This window comes from Pseudophryne corroboree, chromosome 3 (assembly GCF_028390025.1).
Source record: "Pseudophryne corroboree isolate aPseCor3 chromosome 3, aPseCor3.hap2, whole genome shotgun sequence".
Taxonomy (NCBI): domain Eukaryota; kingdom Metazoa; phylum Chordata; class Amphibia; order Anura; family Myobatrachidae; genus Pseudophryne; species Pseudophryne corroboree.
Window position 1 is genome coordinate 451,127,864 of NC_086446.1, and position 22,206 is coordinate 451,150,069.

The 22,206-nt window shown below is 45.0% G+C and overlaps 1 protein-coding gene across 10 annotated transcripts in view; it reads left to right on the plus strand.

Annotated features, from left to right (window-relative positions):
- Positions 1-22,206, plus strand: part of RNF157 (ring finger protein 157) — a 120,812-nt gene that overhangs the window by 23,635 nt on the left and 74,971 nt on the right. For all 10 annotated transcript variants that reach the window (XM_063960544.1, XM_063960542.1, XM_063960546.1 and 7 more), the window contains 2 exons: positions 4,545-4,686; positions 8,068-8,186. In XM_063960544.1, the coding sequence (XP_063816614.1) occupies positions 4,545-4,686; positions 8,068-8,186 (261 nt within the window). The remainder of the gene's footprint in view (positions 1-4,544; positions 4,687-8,067; positions 8,187-22,206) is intronic.

The following is a 22,206-nucleotide window of genomic DNA, read 5'->3' on the forward strand; positions in this document are numbered from 1 at the left end:
CAGCATCCACTATGACGATAGAGAAAATAAGAATTTACTTACCGATAATTCTATTTCTCGGAGTCCGTAGTGGATGCTGGGCGCCCATCCCAAGTGCGGATTATCTGCAATAATTGTACATAGTTATTGTTAACTAATTCGGGTTATTGTTTAGGAAGCCATCTTTCGGAGGCTCCTCTGTTATCATACTGTTAACTGGGTTTGATCACAAGTTGTACGGTGTGATTGGTGTGGCTGGTATGAGTCTTACCCGGGATTCAAAATTCCTCCCTTATTGTGTACGCTCGTCCGGGCACAGTACCTAACTGAGGCTTGGAGGAGGGTCATAGGGGGAGGAGCCAGTGCACACCACCTGATCGGAAAGCTTTACTTTTTGTGCCCTGTCTCCTGCGGAGCCGCTATTCCCCATGGTCCTTTCAGGAACCCCAGCATCCACTACGGACTCCGAGAAATAGAATTATCGGTAAGTAAATTCTTATTTTTGACAGCGTGAGATACCAGTACGTATGTTTTGACAGCGTGAGATACCAGTATGTATGTTTTGACAGCGTGAGATACCAGTATGTATGTTTTGACAGCGTGAGATGCCAGTACGTATGTTTTGACAGCGTGAGATGCCAGTACGTATGTTTTGACAGCGTGAGATACCAGTACGTATGTTTTGACAGCGTGAGATACCAGTACGTATGTTTCGACAGCGTGAGATACCAGTACGTATGTTTCGACAGCGTGAGATACCAGTACGTTTGGGTAACAGCGTGAGATACCAGTTCGTGCCTTGTTACAGTGGGTGATATTGGGATGTTTGTTGCTACAGTGTGAGATACCAGTACGTATGTTTTGACAGTGTGAGATACCAGTACTTCTGTTTCGACAGCGTGAGATACTAGTACGCATGTTTCGATGGCGTGAGACACCAGTACGTTTGTTTCGACAGCGTGAGATACCAGTATGCTTGTTGCTGATGTGAGATACCACTACGTTTGTTGCTATAGCGTGAGATACGATTTCGTTTGTTGCTACAGCGTGAGATACCAGTACGTTTGTTTCGACAGCGTGAGATACCAGTACTTCTGTTTCGACAGCGTGAGATACCAGTACTTCTGTTTCGACAGCGTGAGATACCAGTACGTTTGTTGCTACAGCGTGAGATACCACTACGTTTGTTGCTATAGCGTGAGATACCACTACGTTTGTTGCTACAGCGTGAGATACCAGTATGTATGTTTTGACAGCGTGAGATACCAGTACGTATGTTTTGACAGCATGATATACCAGTATGTATGTTTTGACAGCGTGAGATACCAGTATGTATGTTTTGACAGCGTGAGATACCAGTACGTATGTTTTGACAGCGTGAGATACCAGTATGTATGTTTCGACAGCGTGAGATACCAGTATGTATGTTTTGACAGCGTGAGATACCAGTATGTATGTTTTGACAGCGTGAGATACCAGTACGTATGTTTTGACAGCGTGAGATACCAGTATGTATGTTTTGACAGCGTGAGATACCAGTATGTATGTTTTGACAGCGTGAGATACCAGTACGTATGTTTTGACAGCGTGAGATACCAGTACGTATGTTTTGACAGCGTGAGATACCAGTACGTACGTTTTGACAGCGTGAGATACCAGTACGTATGGGTAACAGCGTGAGATACCAGTTCGTGCCTTGTTACAGTGGGTGATATTGGGATGTTTGTTGCTACAGTGTGAGATACCAGTACGTATGTTTTGACAGCGTGAGATACCAGTATGTATGTTTTGACAGCGTGAGATACCAGTATGTATGTTTTGACAGCGTGAGATACCACTATGTTTGTTGCTACAGCGTGAGATACCACTACGTTTGTTGCTATAGCGTGAGATACCACTACGTTTGTTGCTACAGCGTGAGATACCAGTACGTATGTTTTGACAGCGTGAGATACCAGTACGTATGTTTTGACAGCGTGAGATACCAGTACGTATGTTTTGACAGCGTGAGATACCAGTATGTATGTTTTGACAGCGTGAGATACCAGTATGTATGTTTTGACAGTGTGAGATACCAGTATGTATGTTTTGACAGCGTGAGATACCAGTATGTATGTTTTGACAGCGTGAGATACCAGTATGTATGTTTTGACAGCGTGAGATACCACTACGTTTGTTGCTACGGCGTGAGATACCACTACGTTTGTTGCTACAGCGTGAGATACCACTACGTTTGTTGCTATAGCGTGAGATACCACTACGTTTGTTGCTACAGCGTGAGATACCAGTACGTATGTTTTGACAGCGTGAGATACCAGTATGTACGTTTTGACAGCGTTAGATACCAGTATGTATGTTTTGACAGCGTGAGATACCAGTATGTATGTTTTGACAGCGTAAGATACCAGTATGTATGTTTTGACAGCGTGAGATACCAGTATGTATGTTTTGACAGTGTGAGATACCACTACGTTTGTTGCTATAGCGTGAGATACCACTACGTTTGTTGCTATAGCGTGAGATACCACTACGTTTGTTGCTATAGCGTGAGATACCACTACGTTTGTTGCTATAGCGTGAGATACCACTACGTTTGTTGCTACAGCGTGAGATACCACTACGTATGTTTTGACAGTGTGAGATACCAGTACTTCTGTTTCGACAGCGTGAGATACTAGTACGCATGTTTCGATGGCGTGAGACACCAGTACGTTTGTTTCGACAGCGTGAGATACCAGTATGCTTGTTGCTGATGTGAGATACCACTACGTTTGTTGCTATAGCGTGAGATACGATTTCGTTTGTTGCTACAGCGTGAGATACCAGTACGTTTGTTTCGACAGCGTGAGATACCAGTACGTTTGTTTCGACAGCGTGAGATACCAGTACTTCTGTTTCGACAGCGTGAGATACCAGTACTTCTGTTTCGACAGCGTGAGATACCAGTACTTCTGTTTCGACAGCGTGAGATACCAGTACGTTTGTTGCTACAGCGTGAGATACCAGTACGCTTGTTGCTGATGTGAGATACCAGTACGTTTGTTTCGACAGCGTGAGATACCCGTACGTTTGTTGCTACAGCGTGAGATACCCGTACGTTTGTTGCTACAGCGTGAGATACCCGTACGTTTGTTGCTACAGCGTGAGATACCAGTACGTTTGTTTCGACAGCGTGAGATACCAGTATGCTTGTTGCTGATGTGAGATACCACTACGTTTGTTGCTATAGCGTGAGATACGATTTTGTTTGTTGCTACAGCGTGAGATACCAGTACATTTGTTGCTACAGCGTGAGATACCAGTACGTTTGTTGCTACAGTGCGAGATACCAGTGCGTGCTTTGTTACAGTCGGTGATATTGGTATGTTTGTTCCTACAACGTGAAACACCGGTAGGTTTGGGTTACGACGTGAGATATCGGTGCATTCCTTGTTACAGTGGGTGACATTAGTACGTCTGTTCTACAACGTCAGATACTAGTGCATGCGTTGTTACAGTGGGTGATGTTAGTATGTTTGTTGCTACAGCGTGAGATACCAGTGTGTTTGGATTACAGCGTGAGATGCCAGTTTGTGCCTTGTTACAGTTGATATTAGCAAGTTTGTTGTTCCAGCATGACATACTAGTGCGTTTTCTGTTTCAGTGGGTGAGATGCCAGTGTGTGCATGAATTGTTACAGTATGAGGAGCCAGTGTGTGCCGTGTTACAGTAGGTTATAGCAGTAAGTTTGCTGTTACTGGGCAAGACACCAGTACGTGCTTTGTTACTATGTGAGACTACAATGTGTGCATTGTTGTAGTGTGAGATGGTAACTGCAATGCATTGTTACAGTGGGTGATACCAGTGTGTTATTAGTGTGAGATGTCATTGCATTGCTAAGTTGATGATGATACCAGTGTGTTTGTTACAGTGCAAGTTGCCAGTGTGCCCATTGAAGGTGGGTAATGCCAGTGCATTTGTTACAGCACCAGATGCCAGTGTATACACTGTTGATGCACAATATCCTAGCGCTTTTATTGCTTCAGTGATTGAGTGTGTGTGTGTGTTATTAGTAGTAGGAGACCCTAGTGTGTTACAGTGGTCTAGATTTATCAAGCCTTGGGAGAGTGATAAATTGCATGGAGATAAATTACCAACCAACCAGCTCCTAACTGCCATGTTACAGGCTGTGTTTGAAAAATGACAGGAGCTGATTGGTTGATGCTTTATCACCGTGCAATTTATCACTCTCCAAGGCTTGATAAATCTGGACCAGTGTGTGATACCAGTGTGTTTTGGTTACAGTACAAGATACCAATGCGTGCATTGTAACAGTGTGAGATAGCGTTGCTTTTATTGTTACAGGCGTGCTACTGGTGCATTTGTTACTGCACTTGAGATACTTGTATGTGCTTTGTTGCATTGCGAGATGCCAGTGCATTTGTTGTTACAGAGGATGGGGGCAGTGTATAGAACATAATACTAGTGGGGCAGATCATCAGCTGCCAGTGTAAGTGTGGTGGCATGTATCACAGTGATATGGGCAGGTACCAGTCACACTTCCTTGTTATGTTGGTGCTTGACAGGTGAGATGGCAGATCTGTACTAGTCACTGGCACTTCCTGTTTATCCCGGAGAGGATGGGGGCACTTACAAGCAGGCAGCACGCAGGAGTTGAAGAGGTGGACATGCTGTCTAATTCCATCTACAGATACCCACCCAAGTCTGGTGAGTGCTGGTGCAGGGATATGGTGGGAGGTGTATATATGTATATCATATCATGCAGTAGGAGGCCTTGCTTATATTGCTAACAGGTTTACAACTGAGGTATTTCATGTATTTTGGTGAGCCTTTCTTGCTCTGATGTGAAGCGGAGATGTTTTACTGATCTCCTCAACTGTTTCTGTTCTCAAATGCTTCTGAAGGCCTTTCTGCTAATATTCCATTTTAAAACCCGTTTTTATTAATTTCCTACCTTTATATGATGCGTTGTATAACCTGTTGTTAGAGTAGTAGCCTGCGTTAGTGTATGAGATGTGGGCCATCCTGTGTTCTTAGGGAGCAATTCAATTATCAGCTCTGTGCAGCAGCTGAGTACATATAACTGCATCACTGCAACATCACTCCTTTTACTGCGCACATCTCTGGGGGTGCAAGATAATGGGAGTAATGTTAATCCTGCATCGTGCTGCTGATACCAGTGTTTTCACCCTGTTATAAAGGCAAATCACAGGCTTTGCACCTACTTGAATTACTACTTAACATTTTAAAGGTGGCATTAAAATTTTTGAATATTGTGGAAGAATTGGCACGAGTAACCTATTTGTCTTTATTTTCTGTTTTTTAAATATTGATGCATTTATTAGTATGTTGGAGAAAACCCCCAGTTGTTTTCTTGTTCCATAGCTTCTGTCAAAAGTAACGGGAGATATTCAATTGTTTTTTTGGTGCCCATTATTTATAGCACTTGAGAGCAGCACAGGGTCGGTTGCCCAACGATTGAATATCTACTATCACTGTAGACAGGAGTTGATGTATTCATACAGGGTATATCATATTACACAAATTTCACTTTTCCCATATGTGACTTGGGTCCTTGTATGGCTTATCTCCCACAGTGTAACCTTTGTAGTGTGCCCAACATACATACAAAATACATGGACCTGACTGTCATGTTAGGACCCTACTACAAGTGTTAGGACGCTGCAACCACCCATTTTGAGTCATCCACTCTAGACACGATCTGTTCCACCCAGGGTAATCCTATGCAGAGCGCACAAGACGGCTGCCTCGCCTGGTACCTGTCATGGGTGGAATATATTACCCAAAGTGACTGCACCAACCCTGCATAATGCCTATCGTGCTCTCTAGGCTTTATTTTTGTTTGTTTGTCTGTGTGGTTTTCTACTTGCTGTAATACACAATCCTTTGTAAAACGTGGTGGTGTGGTTTTTTTTTGTCTGTAAAGCGACTTTGAGTCCTGCTTTAGAAAAGTGCTATATCTATAAAATTATTATTATTATTCTCTGCATGTGAAAAGAAATTCCTATTTTTTTTTTTTCTTCTGATCACACATGTATATTCCAAATTTACAGTGTATCCTAAGCCAGCCGCTGTGGCGTGGTCTCTGCTTATGCAGCAAACTCCTTGTTCAGCAAGTGACTTACAAGTGATGTGGTGCCCCTGCTTCTGATTGCAAAGAAACCTAGAATATTACACACCATTCATACTGCATAATGCAGGTCGCACTTTGGGGCCGTACATGGCTTCTTCCCGGCTGCGAGCCGCAAGGAACCCCTTTCAGACAGCGTCCCCAACCTGGCAGATTGCCGGGTTGGTGATTACAGCGGTGACGCGTCCCAGATGATCTCCAGGTGCTGCCTGTCACTATAGTATGAACGGGAAACAGGTTGCATCAACCCAGTTTACCCATTTACACCGCACAGTGACCCGGGTTGAAGCCATAATCAACCCTGGTCTCTACCAGGGTTGATACACCAGGTCACTCAACCTGGATTATTTTCCCTGGGCCCTTTCAGATGGCACAGCAACCCGGGTTCAGGGTGCTCATGGCTCATGTGCAATAACTTGGGCTATTGCTGGCGATCTGAAAGGGGTATTAAAGAAATGGTCCCTCCCTGTACAACCTATCACTATCTCTTGGCTGCAAACTCTGTTAGATCATTGAAGCTTGTTATACAGTAAAGGCAGTGCAATCCTCCAGCATGGAAGTAATTTTAGGCTCGGGAGTCATTGTCACTTTATTTTGCGTGGCATGTCTCCTTACTGTATAGTAATACTATTTAAATAGCAGGATCATACCCACAAGGTTTTGGTTACGTGGAATCACAGAGGATTTGCTAAGTGTCACAGTGTGTGCGCTTGTCTTTATATTGCACTTGGACGCATGTACTTGTAGCTGTTGCATCAGTCAATGATCTAGTGACGGGTGCAGCACAGAACACTGGGTGTCTGCATTGCTTGCTGCATCAGCCCTGCAGAGTCTCACTTAGGGGCAGGAGTCTCTGCCGCACTGTTGTCATTTAGTTAGTGTCTTGTGTGCCAAGCATGTCATTCCAGATGATCGCACAGCCAGGTCATTTATTGCTGAATGCACAGCGATCCACATTCACATGTCGGACGCATCATCTTTTATCTGATTTAGGGTGACCCTACAAAAAGAAATGTTGTCAGCCCAGTCTTACTGCTTCCCTATTCATGTCTAGGCAGTGAAATGCCCCAGACTGTGCGTTATTCCTTATATACTGTGCTCTATTCTAGAAAATACTTATTGATGCTGTATTTGTATATAATATAGATACAATGACAGCAGCCTGAGACTGAAGCGTTGCTATTAAGGGTGACCTCCTGAGACAGACTATACATAGTGAGTTTAATATTGCTTGGATCCTTATTCAAGGGAGCCTTTCCTGTATAGACTGCAATCACCACAGATTATTTTACAGGAATGTGGCTGTTTCCCTACTCCCTCTACTAGGCCCTATCCTTCAGTGCACCTCTACCTCTGCTGCTAAATAATGCAGGTGATCCAGGAAGCAGTCTACATGAATAATACATGGGACAGAGGAAGGTCTTTGAGTTATATTGTTTTATGACTGTGTTTAACCCTTTTCATATCAACCTCTCTGTGATGTAGGTGTTTTCATTCTGTGGACAATTCGATGTAACAGTAACATTTTCTCTTTTAAGCTTGAGCACTTCTGTTGGGTGAAATCGCTCCAATGATGATTAATGTTCTAAAGGTTAGATACCTGACAGGCCGTGCAGTCTGCGTTATTCATGAGTATTTGCTGTCTACTCTTCAGTTTCCAGAGTAACTGGGCGTCTTAATGATGTAACACTGTAGATTCTCATTTGCACAAGAATCTGACTAAATATCATTTGTTGGAATTTTGTCACCCAAATGATGACATGACTTTTTTTACTATTTTATTATCCTATCTTTGTTACCGGCTTCCTCATTATATCACACTTTTCTATTGATATGCACTTAGGATTGATCTAGCATGTATGTTTATGGTGATTTCACTCTGCTAGTGCTGTGATGCTCAGGCTGTCTAACTTCCACAACTTGCCCTTCTCTCTCAGGTAGTTACTTTGCCAGCCATTTTATTATGGGCGGGGAGAAATTTGAGTCCAGCCACCCTGAAGGTTACCTGTTTGGGGAGAACAGTGACCTGAACTTTCTTGGAAGCCGTCCAGTCACGGTATGTATATTGCTATTGGCTCCTCTCAAAACTTTCCTAGTCATTGTCCTGGTTAAAATTAAAAAGAATGGCTGGATTATTATGACATGTTGACTAAATTCTTTTATATTAAGATTAATTCCACCCAAACCTGAAAAATCAGTAGTGAGTGGTATATCCCACGTTTTCCCCATTCTGCCTGTTCGCTTCAGACCTGGTCATCTGGTGCAAAGGGAGCAAACCGTCGTCTCTGGACTGTCTCCAATCCATCCATCCATCCATCATGGTATTTGTTTCAGGCAGTCAGCATATTGGGGGTAATTCCAAATTGATCGCAGAGGGAAAATTTTTAGCAGTTGTGCAAAACCATGGGGGTAATTCCAAGTTGATCACAGCAGGATTTTTGATAGCAACTGGGCAAAACCATGTGCACTGCAGGGGAGGCAGATATAACATGTGCAGAGAGAGTTAGATTTGGGTGGGGTGTGTTAAATCTGCAATCTAATTTGCAGTGTAAAAATAAAGCAGCCAGTATTTACCCTGCACAGAAACAATATAACCCACCCAAATCTACCTCTTTCTGCACATGTTATATCTGCCTCCCCTGCAGTGCACATGGTTTTGCCCAGTTGCTATCAAAAATCCTGCTGCGATCAACTTGGAATTACCCCCCAAGTGCACTGCAGGTGTGGCAGATATAACATGTGCAGAGAGAGTTAGATTTGGGTGGGTTATTTTATTTCTGTGCAGGGTAAATACTGGCTGCTTTATTTTTACACTGCAAATTAGATTGCAGATTGAGCACACCACACCCAAATCTAACTCTCTCTGCACATGTTATATCTGCCTCCCCTGCAGTGCACATGGTTTTGCCCAATTGCTAACAGAATTCCTGCTGCGATCAGCTTGGAATTACCCCCATTGTACACTGACGGGCTCTGCCTGTAGGTATGAGTTCCTGATATTTTGGGACACTGAACCATTTTTGGCAATTCGTATAATTATGGTATTGCACCCATTTATTGTATTTAAGCTGCCGATCACTTTGTGTGTACACATTCCTCTAATTGCTTTCTATCTATATGTCAGCATATCATGTGTCTGCTTACACCTCCATCCACTGTGCACGCACAAAACTGTGCCCCCTCCTTCCTATGCCAGCTTGTGTGTCCGGGGCACACCAAGATATCACCCCCTTCTCTATGCACAGATGGATCACAATGCTCACACGTGTACAGGTAATCCTGCACACATGTAGCATTAGCTGTCACTGCTGCAGGCCCAGAGGTGCTTTATCCCTGGCTGACTCTACCCTCTGGTTCTTCATTTCATTATGTGACTACAATGTGTAATTTCATGTATGCGTTTCAAGGATTAGCTCTAAAAAGCAATCTGCTTTTCTCTGACGTCCTAAGTGGATGCTGGGGACTCCGTCAGGACCATGGGGATTAGCGGCTCCGCAGGAGACAGGGCACAAAACTAAAGCTTTAGGATCAGGTGGTGTGTACTGGCTCCTCCCCCTATGACCCTCCTCCAAGCCTCAGTTAGGTTTTTGTGCCCGTCCGAGCAGGGTGCAATCTAGGTGGCTCTCTTAAGGAGCTGCTTAGAAAAAGTTTTTAGGTTTATTATTTTCAGTGAGTCCTGCTGGCAACAGGCTCACTGCATCGAGGGACTTAGGGGAGAGAAGTTCAACTCACCTGCGTGCAGGATGGATTGGCTTCTTAGGCTACTGGACACCATTAGCTCCAGAGGGAGTCGGAACACAGGTCTCACCCTGGGGTTCGTCCCGGAGCCGCGCCGCCGACCCCCCTTGCAGATGCTGAAGATTGAAGGTCCAGAAACCGGCGGCAGAAGGCTCTTCAGTCTTCTTGAAGGTAGCGCACAGCACTGCAGCTGTGCGCCATTGTTTGTCACACACTTCTCACCAACGGTCACGGAGGGTGCAGGGCGCTGCTGGGGGCGCCCTGGGCAGCAATGTAAATACCTTTTATGGCTAAAAAATACATAACATATAGCCCTTGAGGCTATATGGATGTATTTAACCCCTGCCAGATATTACAAACTACGGGAGAAAAGCCCGCCGGAATAGGGGGCGGGGCTTATTCTCCTCAGCACACAGCGCCATTTTCCTGCTCAGCTCCGCTGTGAGGAAGGCTCCCAGGACTCTCCCCTGCACTGCACTACAGAAACAGGGTAAAACAGAGAGGGGGGGGGGCACTTTTTATGGTGATATTTTATATATTTAAGCTGCTATAAGGATACAACACTTATATAAGGTTGTTCCCATATATATTATAGCGCTTGGGTGTGTGCTGGCAAACTCTCCCTCTGTCTCCCCAAAGGGCTAGTGGGGTCCTGTCTTCGATAAGAGCATTCCCTGTGTGTCTGCTGTGTGTCGGTACGTGTGTGTCGACATGTATGAGGACGATGTTGGTGTGGAGGCAGAGCAATTGCCGGTAATGGTGATGTCACCCCCCAGGGAGTCGACACCGGAATGGATGGCTTTGTTTATGGAATTACGTGATAATGTCAGCACATTACAAAAATCAGTTGACGACATGAGACGGCCGGAAAACCAGTTGGTACCTGCCCAGGCGTCTCAGACACCGTCAGGGGCTGTAAAACGCCCTTTACCTCAGTCGGTCGACACAGACCCAGACACGGACACTGAATCTAGTGTCGACGGTGAAGAAACAAACGTATTTTCGAGTAGAGCCACACGTTATATGATCACGGCAATGAAGGAGGCTTTGCATATCTCTGATACTGCAAGTACCACAAAAAGGGGTATTATGTGGGGGGTGAAAAAACTACCTGTAGTTTTTCCTGAATCAGAGGAATTGAATGATGTATGTGATGAAGCGTGGGTTAACCCAGATAGAAAAGTGCTAATTTCAAAAAAGTTATTGGCATTATACCCTTTCCCGCCAGAGGTTAGGGCGCGCTGGGAAACACCCCCTAGGGTGGATAAGGCGCTCACACGCTTATCAAAACAAGTGGCGTTACCGTCTCCTGATACGGCCGCCCTCAAGGATCCAGCTGATAGGAGGCTGGAAACTACCCTAAAGAGTATATACACACATACTGGTGTTATACTGCGACCAGCCATCGCCTCAGCCTGGATGTGCAGTGCTGGGGTGGTCTGGTCGGATTCCCTGACTGAAAATATTGATACCCTGGATAGGGACAGTACTTTATTGACTATAGAGCAATTAAAGGATGCTTTTCTTTATATGCGAGATGCTCAGAGGGATATTTGCACTTTGAAGTTTATGGACGCGACAGTGGTCAGGTGATGCGGATTCCAAACGACATATGGAAGTATTGCCGTATAAAGGGGAAGAATTATTTGGCGTAGGTCTATCGGATCTGGTGGCCACGGCAACTGCCGGAAAATCCACCTTTTTACCTCAGACCCCCTCCCAACAGAAAAAGACACCGTCTTTTCAGCCGCAGTCCTTTCGGTCCTATAAGAACAAGAGGGCAAAAGGACAGTCATATCTGCCCCGGGGCAGAGGAAGGGGTAAGAGAGGGCAGCAAGCAGCCCCTGCCCAGGAACAGAAGCCCTCCCAGGGTTCTGCAAAGCCCTCAGCATGACGCTGGGGCTGTACAAGCGGACTCAGGAGCGGTGGGGGGTCGACTCAGGAATTTCAGCGCACAGTGGGCTTGCTCACAGGTGGACCCTTGGATCCTGCAGGTAGTATCTCAGGGTTACAGGTTGGAATTCGAGAAGTCTCCCCCTCGCCGGTTCCTAAAGTCTGCTTTGCCAACGTCTCCCTCAGACAGGGCGACGGTATTGGAAGCCATTCACAAGCTGTTTTCTCAGCAGGTGATAGTCAAGGTACCCCTCCTACAACAGGGAAAGGGGTATTACTCCACGCTATTTGTGGTACCGAAGCCGGACGGCTCGGTAAGACCTATTCTAAATCTGAAATCTTTGAACCTGTACATACAAAAATTCAAGTTCAAGATGGAATCACTCAGAGCAGTGATAGCGAATCTGGAAGAAGGGGACTTTATGGTGTCCCTGGACATAAAGGATGCTTACCTGCATGTCCCAATTTGCCCTTCACATCAAGGGTACCTCAGGTTCGTGGTGCAAAACTGTCATTATCAGTTTCAGACGCTGCCGTTTGGATTGTCCACGGCACCTCGGGTCTTTACCAAGGTAATGGCCGAAATGATGATTCTTCTGCGAAGAAGAGGCGTATTAATTATCCCTTACTTGGACGATCTCCTGATAAGGGCAAGGTCCAGAGAACAGCTGGAGGACGGAGTAGCACTAACCCAAGTAGTGCTGCAACAACACGGGTGGATTCTGAATTTTCCAAAATCTCAGTTGACCCCGACAACACGTCTGCTGTTCCTGGGAATGATTCTGGACACGGTTCAGAAAAAGGTGTTTCTTCCGGAGGAGAAAGCCAAGGAGTTATCCGAACTTGTCAGGAACCTCCTAAAACCAGGAAAAGTGTCTGTGCATCAATGCACAAGAGTCCTGGGAAAGATGGTGGCTTCTTACGAAGCAATTCCATTCGGCAGATTCCACGCACAAACTTTTCAGTGGGATCTGCTGGACAAATGGTCCGGATCGCATCTGCAGATGCATCAGCGGATAACCTTATCGCCACGGACAAGGGTGTCTCTTCTGTGGTGGTTGCAGAGTGCTCATCTGTTAGAGGGCCGCAGATTCGGCATACAGGACTGGGTCCTGGTGACCACGGATGCCAGTCTGAGAGGCTGGGGAGCGGTCACACAGGGAAGAAACTTCCAGGGAGTATGGTCAAGCCTGGAGATGTCTCTTCATATAAATATACTGGAGCTAAGAGCAATTTACAATGCTCTAAGCCTGGCAAAACCCCTGCTTCAGGGTCAGCCGGTGTTGATCCAGTCGGACAACATCACGGCAGTCGCCCACGTAAACAGACAGGGCGGCACAAGAAGCAGGAGAGCAATGGCAGAAGCTGCAAGGATCCTTCGCTGGGCGGAAGATCATGTGATAGCACTGTCAGCAGTGTTCATTCCGGGAGTAGACAACTGGGAAGCAGACTTCCTCAGCAGACACGATCTACACCCGGGAGAGTGGGGACTTCATCCAGAAGTCTTCCACATGATTGTGAACCGTTGGGAAAAACCAAAGGTGGATATGATGGCGTCTCGCCTCAACAAAAAACTGGACAGGTATTGCGCCAGGTCAAGAGACCCTCAGGCAATAGCTGTGGACGCTCTGGTAACACCGTGGGTGTACCAGTCAGTGTATGTGTTTCCTCCTCTGCCTCTCATACCCAAAGTACTGAGAATTATACGGCAAAGGGGAGTAAGAACGATACTCGTGGCTCCGGATTGGCCAAGAAGAACTTGGTACCCGGAACTTCAGGAGATGCTCACGGAAAATCCGTGGCCTCTACCTCTAAGACGGGACCTGATTCAGCAGGGACCGTGTCTATTCCAAGACTTACCGCGGCTGCGTTTGACGGCATGGCGGTTGAACGCCGAATTCTAAAGAAAAAAGGCATTCCAGAAGAGGTCATTCCTACACTGGTTAAAGCCAGGAAGGAGGTGACTGCACAACATTATCACCGCATTTGGAGAAAATATGTTGCGTGGTGTGAGGCCAGGAAGGCCCCCACGGAGGAATTTCAACTGGGTCGATTCCTACATTTCCTGCAAACAGGATTGTCTATGGGCCTCAAATTGGAGTCCATTAAGGTTCAAATTTCGGCCCTGTCGATTTTCTTCCAGAAAGAATTGGCTTCAGTTCCTGAAGTCCAGACTTTTGTAAAAGGAGTACTACATATACAGCCCCCGGTTGTGCCCCCAGTGGCTCCGTGGGACCTGAATGTAGTTTTGGATTTTCTCAAATCCCATTGGTTTGAGCCACTCAAATCGGTGGATTTGAAATATCTTACATGGAAAGTAACCATGATACTGGCCCTGGCTTCAGCCAGGAGAGTATCAGAATTGGCGGCTTTATCGTATAAGAGCCCATATCTGATTTTCCATTCGGACAGGGCAGAACTGCGGACGCGTCCTCAGTTTCTGCCTAAGGTGGTGTCAGCGTTTCACCTGAACCAGCCTATTGTGGTGCCTGCGGCTACTAGCGATTTGGAAGATTCCAAGTTGCTGGACGTTGTCAGGGCATTGAAAATATACATTTCAAGGACGGCTGGAGTCAGAAAATCTGACTCGCTGTTTATACTGTATGCACCCAACAAGCTGGGTGCTCCTGCTTCTAAGCAGACGATTGCTCGTTGGATTTGTAGCACAATTCAACTTGCACATTCTGTGGCAGGCCTGCCACAGCCTAAATCTGTCAAGGCCCATTCCACAAGGAAGGTGGGCTCATCCTGGGCGGCTGCCCGAGGGGTCTCGGCATTACAACTCTGCCGAGCAGCTACGTGGTCGGGGGAGAACACGTTTGTAAAATTCTACAAATTTGATACCCTGGCTGAGGAGGACCTGGAGTTCTCTCATTCGGTGCTGCAGAGTCATCCACACTCTCCCGCCCGTTTGGGAGCTTTGGTATAATCCCCATGGTCCTGACGGAGTCCCCAGCATCCACTTAGGACGTCAGAGAAAATAAGATTTTACTTACCGATAAATCTATTTCTCGTAGTCCGTAGTGGATGCTGGGCGCCCATCCCAAGTGCGGATTGTCTGCAATACTTGTACATAGTTATTGTTACAAAAAAATCGGGTTGTTATTTGTTGTGAGCCGTCTGTTCAGAGGCTCCTACGTTTGTCATACTGTTAACTGGGTTTAGATCACAAGTTATACGGTGTGATTGGTGTGGCTGGTATGAGTCTTACCCGGGATTCAATATCCTTCCTTATTGTGTACGCTCGTCCGGGCACAGTATCCTAACTGAGGCTTGGAGGAGGGTCATAGGGGGAGGAGCCAGTACACACCACCTGATCCTAAAGCTTTAGTTTTGTGCCCTGTCTCCTGCGGAGCCGCTAATCCCCATGGTCCTGACGGAGTCCCCAGCATCCACTACGGACTACGAGAAATAGATTTATCGGTAAGTAAAATCTTATTATCTCTTACTTTCATAGATGCTTAACCCCTACTTTCTTTATGACCATAATTAGTCCACGCTTACTGATCAGTCATTGGTGCATATTATTAACCCATTCATGTCATCCATCCCATCTATTGTGAACCACTATTGTCATTATCCCTATTGTGCCAGGGTTTCCACGCAAACCGTGATATGTATGTGTCTGTGCATGTAGTAGGGCATATAGATTGTAAGCTCTACGAGGGTAGGGACTGATGTGAATGGCCAGATATCCCCTGTAAATGCCGCGGAATATGTGTGCTTTATAAATGCCTCTAGTGGCCACGCTAGGCTGTTTTAGCAGGGTGCTGCGCCCTGCACGATTTTGTAAAGCGCAAATTGCGCAGTGCCTGTTTAGCTAAAACAGGCACACGCGCACAGCATTTATTCACATTGTAGGTAGAGCTTGGGGAAGCCCAGCACTTCCGTATGTGCTGGCACGCTCCTTCAGTAACGTTAAGAGGGCCGTCATGACCCCATTAGTGATGCCGACGTGGCCGTAAAAAGCTGCATCGTAGTGTTTCGTATACAGACTCATTCGCACACAGATGTACAAGTGTCACATATCAAAATAATCAGCACAGTTTCCCGGTGCATTCTAATCGCGTTGCGACTAAGATGCATGTGGTTAAGAAGATGCAAAAAAGATGCTCGGTGCTAGCAGAGTCTCTCAAGACCTGACGCTCCGAGAAGGGGCTGTTTGGTGCGACTGCAGCAATGATTGAAATTACCTGTCCTGCACCTGCCGCCATACCTTTCGCCAAGTACCGCAGCAGCGACGGACAGTGCTGGAATCCCTCCAGATCATGCAACGCTGATAGTGTGCCTGCTCCGGTCTCCGCAGACACACTACAGTGTTGGTCTCCTAGTTTTTAAGCAAATTAAAAACCTGGAGACCCGACAAGCGACCAGGATCGGGTGAGCGGGTCGGTCGGCAGAGGATACACACTTGTCCAATGTCGGCCAGGCAAACCAGTCGGTCGGGAGTCTGTTCTCCCAAGGATTGGGTAAGTGTATAGCCATCTTTTACAGTGGTTCTGAAACACTATCCTCAGAACCCCAAATAGTTCATATTTTGTAGGTCACCTGGCAAGTGCACAGGTGTATTCATTACGCAGTGACATATTGTTAAAGCTTCACAGGTGGAGCAACTTATTTCACTTATGATTCTGTGAGGAAACCTGGGAAACATGAACTGTTTGGGGTCCAGGGGAATGAGTTTGATAACCTATGGTCTGTGGCATTTCAAACCTTGGTCCTCAATGCACACTAACAGTGCAGGTTTTAGTGATATCCAGACTTCAGCATAGATGGTTAAATCAAAATAACTGAGGTACTAATTAAATCACCTGTGCACAAGTATGGATATCACTACAACCTGCACTGTTAGTGTGCCTTGAAAGCCGAGGTTAGGAATGCCTGGTCTATGATGAGAACGTGATCTAAAGGTTTTTGAGCAGAAGTTAGAATTTACCATTTCCAAAACTGACATTACAGTTCAGGTTTTAAGGAAAATCCATGCCCGAGTTCAGATGGTTAAATCAAATTGATAGAGGTACTAATTAAGGGGTCTATTCATTCCTGGACACAGCTTCCGCATCCAGAGTGTCTGCGCACTGGCCATAGTGCTCGTGTACGGTCCTTCATCATGCTGCTGCATCCTGGAAGTTGATTGACGGCAGCGGGGGTCATCGTCGCAGGGTTTTCTGGGCGTGGTCCGAACAACGTAGGCATGTCCGGACCATTTTTCGGGGGAAAATGCTGCCGGAATGCCTGCCAGGCTGCGCATGCAAGGGTCAACCTCTAATAGATGCGTTCACAATTAATTTGCGAACGCATCGCAGGGTGACGCCACACACATGCTGGGCAACCTTGCCCTGTGCTGGGCAGCCTCCAGCATGTGAGTAGATGGACGCAGATCTTGCTACAGGAAGCAAGATCTGCGTCCATCTCTGAATAATCCCCTAAATCACCTGTACTATATGTATTACTATCCTTATTTTTTCCCAATCCTTTCTTTGCTTTTGTTATTTGCTTTGCTTCCCATTATTTGTTGTTTTTGCTTTCTACTATTGCTCTTTAAAATTATTTTTTATTCTTGAACGCAACATAACCTATTGCTCATGGGTTAACTAGCACTGACAGTACAGTAAATTGGTAAAAGCATAATGCATCGAAAACCCTGTTAAAAGTAATTTTTCTAGTGCATATGAGTGATGGGCAACACTCGGGTGTCTAGAGCGCCATCAGCCAGTGGATGGCGCTCAATGGTGTTATTCAGTTGTTGCTCCGTTCAGGCATGACCGGCTAGCGCCTGCATTTCAGCTCACACCCCCTGGGTGTGGAGCTGAAATGAGCGAAAGGTGACTTACTGGACCACTGAAACGGGACTTTCATGTCACGCCCATTGGTTTGGCCAGGTTTAGTTGCTTTACACGGCTAAACCCAACCTCTCTTGGTGCGACAAGCGCAATAATTAAGTACAATTGAATAATCTACCCACCCACCCGATCTCCTGTCACTTTAGACGGGAGATCGGGAGCGATAAAGAATTGAATATCGACTTTTGTTGTTGAAATCAAGATTGTAAATAATCTTTTACTGCACCATTAATAGTTGGCTACTTTTGCCTTGAGCTGAAATCCTGTTGTCGCCATAATTTTTAAATGTAGCAAATTTTCCCACGGGACAGTCTCAATGACTGAGAAATTGTTATGTGCTAAGCACACAGAAATAGAAGGAACATGCATCGTCTGGAGAAACCTAACATAATAGCACATGTGAAGGCTAATGGGGATGGACAGATAAAATAGGATGTGTTATTTTTGCATTCTTTGCACTTGTATTAAAAATGCAACTCGCTCACGGGGGTAAAGGTAATAGCCTGCGACTTGTAGGCATCAGTGAGTTCCCTGTGAGGTTGCCCGATATTTTAATACATAGGGCACCATCATTAGGCTATTACATTTACCCCACTGTCTTTAAATTTAAACAGGAAACAGACTCATTGGGGTAAGGAGGGGTGGGGGGTGGGGTGGGGGGTAGGATGGTAACAGGCTGACTGCTTGCTCTGTCTCCTGTCTTTTTATAAGCAAAATTGATACTGAAGCTGAAATCTCCAGTTTCCAAGTAGACAGGTTAGGCTTTGTATACACATACACGTGTAGGGTATTAACATTCTGCACTTTAAAATGTGTTTCTAGGGAAATTTTAGTACATGTAAACATATATGAAAGTATGTATTTGCATTTTATATGCTGCATAGTCTGTGGGTCTGATGCGCATCAACACTGTTGATATTTTACATTCCTCTGCATCACATGCTTACATATGCATTTTTAGCATTTACAAGTGCATTCAATCCAGATTTTTTAAACACAAAGCTTTTAATACACGTCACTTGTGTTTTAAAGTGGGATTAACATGGGATTAAATAATGCATGGCAAATGCCTAGTTGCTGCTAATAGCCTCATAATCCGCTGTAACACAATGCATATGTTTGGTTTTGTAGCCTGAACTGCAGAAAAAGGTGTACTACGATATCCCGGCTGTCGGGATCTCGGCACCCAGCATACCGACACCAGGATCCCGGCCGCCAAAATGCCAGCAGCGGGGCGAGTGCAAAAGAGCCCCTTGCGGGCTCGCTGTGCTTGCCATGCTATTTATTCTCCCTCCAGGGGTGTCGTGGACACCCCAAGAGGAAGAAGAGTTGTTGGTATCCCGGCGGTCAGCATACTGGCGCCGGGATCCCAACAGCCGGGATATCGAATGCTTCCCGCAGAAAAGTAAACTGTAGTGTGCAAATGTAATTAAATGGTTGACAAGATCACTGGAATAGCAGTGGAAGGCAGGTATATTTGCCCAAGGTTTCTTACATATGTTTTTTAAAACCCGAGGAATGTTGTATTTGTTCTGCTGAGATGTTTTGGCTTTTGCTAAAAGCCGGATAAGGGGTCATAGAAACATAGAATTTGACGGCAGATAAGAACCACTTGGCCCATCTAGTCTGCCCCTTTTTTATTTTATCCTTTAGGCAATCTCAACCCTTTTTTAACCTTAATTCTTTGTAAGGATATTCATATGCCTGTCCCAAGCATGTTTAAATTGCCCTACAGTCTTAGCCTCTACCACCTCTGATGGGAGGCTATTCCACTTATCCACTACCCTTTCTGTGAAGTAATTTTTCCTTAAATTTCCCCTGAACCTCCCCCCCTCCAGTCTCAATGTATGCCCTCGAGTTCTAATACTTCTTTTCCTTTGAAGAATGTTTCCCTCCTGAACTTTAAGACCCTTAATATATTTGAAAGTTTCTATCATGTCCCCCCTTTCCCTTCTCTCCTCCAAACTATACATGTTAAGATCTTTTGGCCTTTCCGGGTAAGTTTTGTGATGTAGGCCATGCACCATTTTAGTTGCCCTTCTTTGTACACTCTCTAATGTATTTATATCCTTCTGGAGATAGGGTCTCCAGAACTGGACACAGTATTCCAGATGGGGCCGTACCAATGACCTATACAGTGGCATTATCACTTCTTTTTTTCCTGCTATTGATTCCTCTCCCTATGCAACCAAGCATCTGACTTGCCTTTCTCATTGCTTTGTTGCATTGCTTTCCTGCCTTCAAGTCACTTGAAATAGTGACGCCTAAATCTCTTTCCTCCTCAGTAGTTTCCATTATAGTACCCTTGATACTATACTTAGCCTTTGGGTTTTTGAGACCCAAGTGCATGATTTTGCATTTTTTAGCATTAAACTGTAGTTGCCACGTTCTTGACCATTTCTCAAGCCTACCTAGGTCATTAATCATTTGTTTGACCCCTCCCGGTGTGTCTACCCTGTTGCATATCTTTGTATCATCTGCAAAAAGGCATATCTTCCCTTCAATACCATCTGCAATGTCACCAACAAAGATATTAAAGAAAACTGGACCAAGTACAGATCCCTGGGGTACTCCACTGGTAACATTTCCCTTCATAGATTGCACTCCATTAACTACAACTGTCTGTTTCCTATCCTGCAACCAGGTTCTTATCCATTTAACTGATTTATAATCCACCCCCAGGCTTTCAAGTTTATTTAGCAGTCTGCGATGTGGGACAGTGTCAAATGCCTTACTAAAGTCTAGATATGCTACATCTACAGCTCCCCCTTGATCTATTATTTTCATCACAGAGTCAAAAAAGTCAATAAGATTTGTTTGGCATGATCTCCCACCAGTAAATCCATGCTGTTTTGGATCCTGTAAGTTGTTTGATTTAAGATATTCCACTACTCTTTCTTTTAATAGTTTTTCCATTACTTTCCCTACTACTGATGTAAGGCTTACTGGTCTGTAGCTACTTGCTTCTTCCTTGCTTCCACTTTTGTGCAGTGGAACTACATTTGCTCTTTTCCAGTCCTCTGGAATAGCACCTGTATTTAGTGACTGGTTAAATAATTCTGTTAAAGGTGTAACCAGCACATCTTTTAGCTCTTTGAGTATCCTTGGGTGTATCCCATCTGGTCCCATTGATTTATCCACTTTTAGTTTTGAAAGTTCTGTTAGGACCTTCTCCTCTGTAAATGTATTTTCATCTACCTTATTTTTATGAATGTCCTTGCAACTTAACTGTGGCCCCATCCCTTCTTCTGTAGTAAATACTGAGCAAAAATAATTATTTAGGTGATCTGCTATTGCCTTGTCTCCCTCCACCAAATGCTCACTCTCTGTCTTAAGTCTTATTATTCCTCCATTTGATTTTCTCCTTTCACTTATATACTTAAAAAAAGTTTTGCCCCCTTTATCTACTGACTGGGCCATTTTCTCCTCAGCTTCTGCCTTTGCACGTCTGATCACTTTCTTAGCATCCTTCCGTCTGTCCAGATACACCTCTTTGTCGTTATTCTTTTGAGTCTGTTTGTATTTCCTAAAAGCCATCTTTTTTGCTTTCACACTAGTTGATACTTCTTTTGTGAACCACACTGGCTTCCTTTTCCTGGTGCTTTTCCTAACCATTTTGATACAAAGGTCTGTTGCCCTTAGTATTGCACTTTTCAATTTTTCCACCTCTCCTGCACTCCTTCCAAGTTCCTCCAGTCTGCCAATGAATCACTTAAACATCTCCCCATTTTTGCAAAGTCAGCATTTCTAAAATCCAACACCTTTGTTTTTGTGTGACGGGAGTTGGATCCTGTCTTTATACTAAACCATACTGCTTGATGATCACTGGTTCCAAGGTGCTCACCCACCTATATATCAGATATCCTATCACCATTTGTAAGAATTAGATCTAATATTGAGTCTTTGCGAGTGGGCTCCCTCACCAATTGCTTGAGAGATGCTCCCTGTAAGGAATGTAGAAATTTGCCACTTGTAGCTGAACTTGCAAAAGACCCTCCCAATTTACATTGGGTTGAATACGAGAAGAGAGGGCGGTTCTCCATCCATTTAGCTCCAGTCTGGGTATTTGGGCTATTAGCCTCATAGAAGGCTAATTAGGGTGTTAAAAAGGCTGTCAGTCTGATCATCATCTATCTCACACTGCCTGGGGAAAGGCAGAGACTAATTAGTGAGAGAAACCTGCTGTTGAAAACCAGTGTGCTGTGCCTGATAAAAACCTTTTTGTATTTTATATAAGTGAGTTAGGAATTACTCTGTGTTTAGTTGGCGCTGGACGGCAAGGCATTTTATTTTGATGTTTTGTTCTATTTTTCTGCACAATAAAGCTGGTTGAGGCAAGTTGCATCAAACCAGCGGACTTGTGTGATCTCTCAGCTGCTGTGCGCTGTCATCTACCCCAGGAGATGTTACCTGTTTCCTGTCCCTGTTACAACGGGTACTCCCATCCTAAAATCCAGTTCCTATTTGTTTTATAGTTTACTTTGTTAAATGCATGCTTATTAATGTAGCTGACAACAAAGTTTCTATTGTTATTTTTAATGGTTTTCAATCTTTCCTATGGGCAGAACTTTATCTTACAATTTGTTGGTTCTGTCAATACAT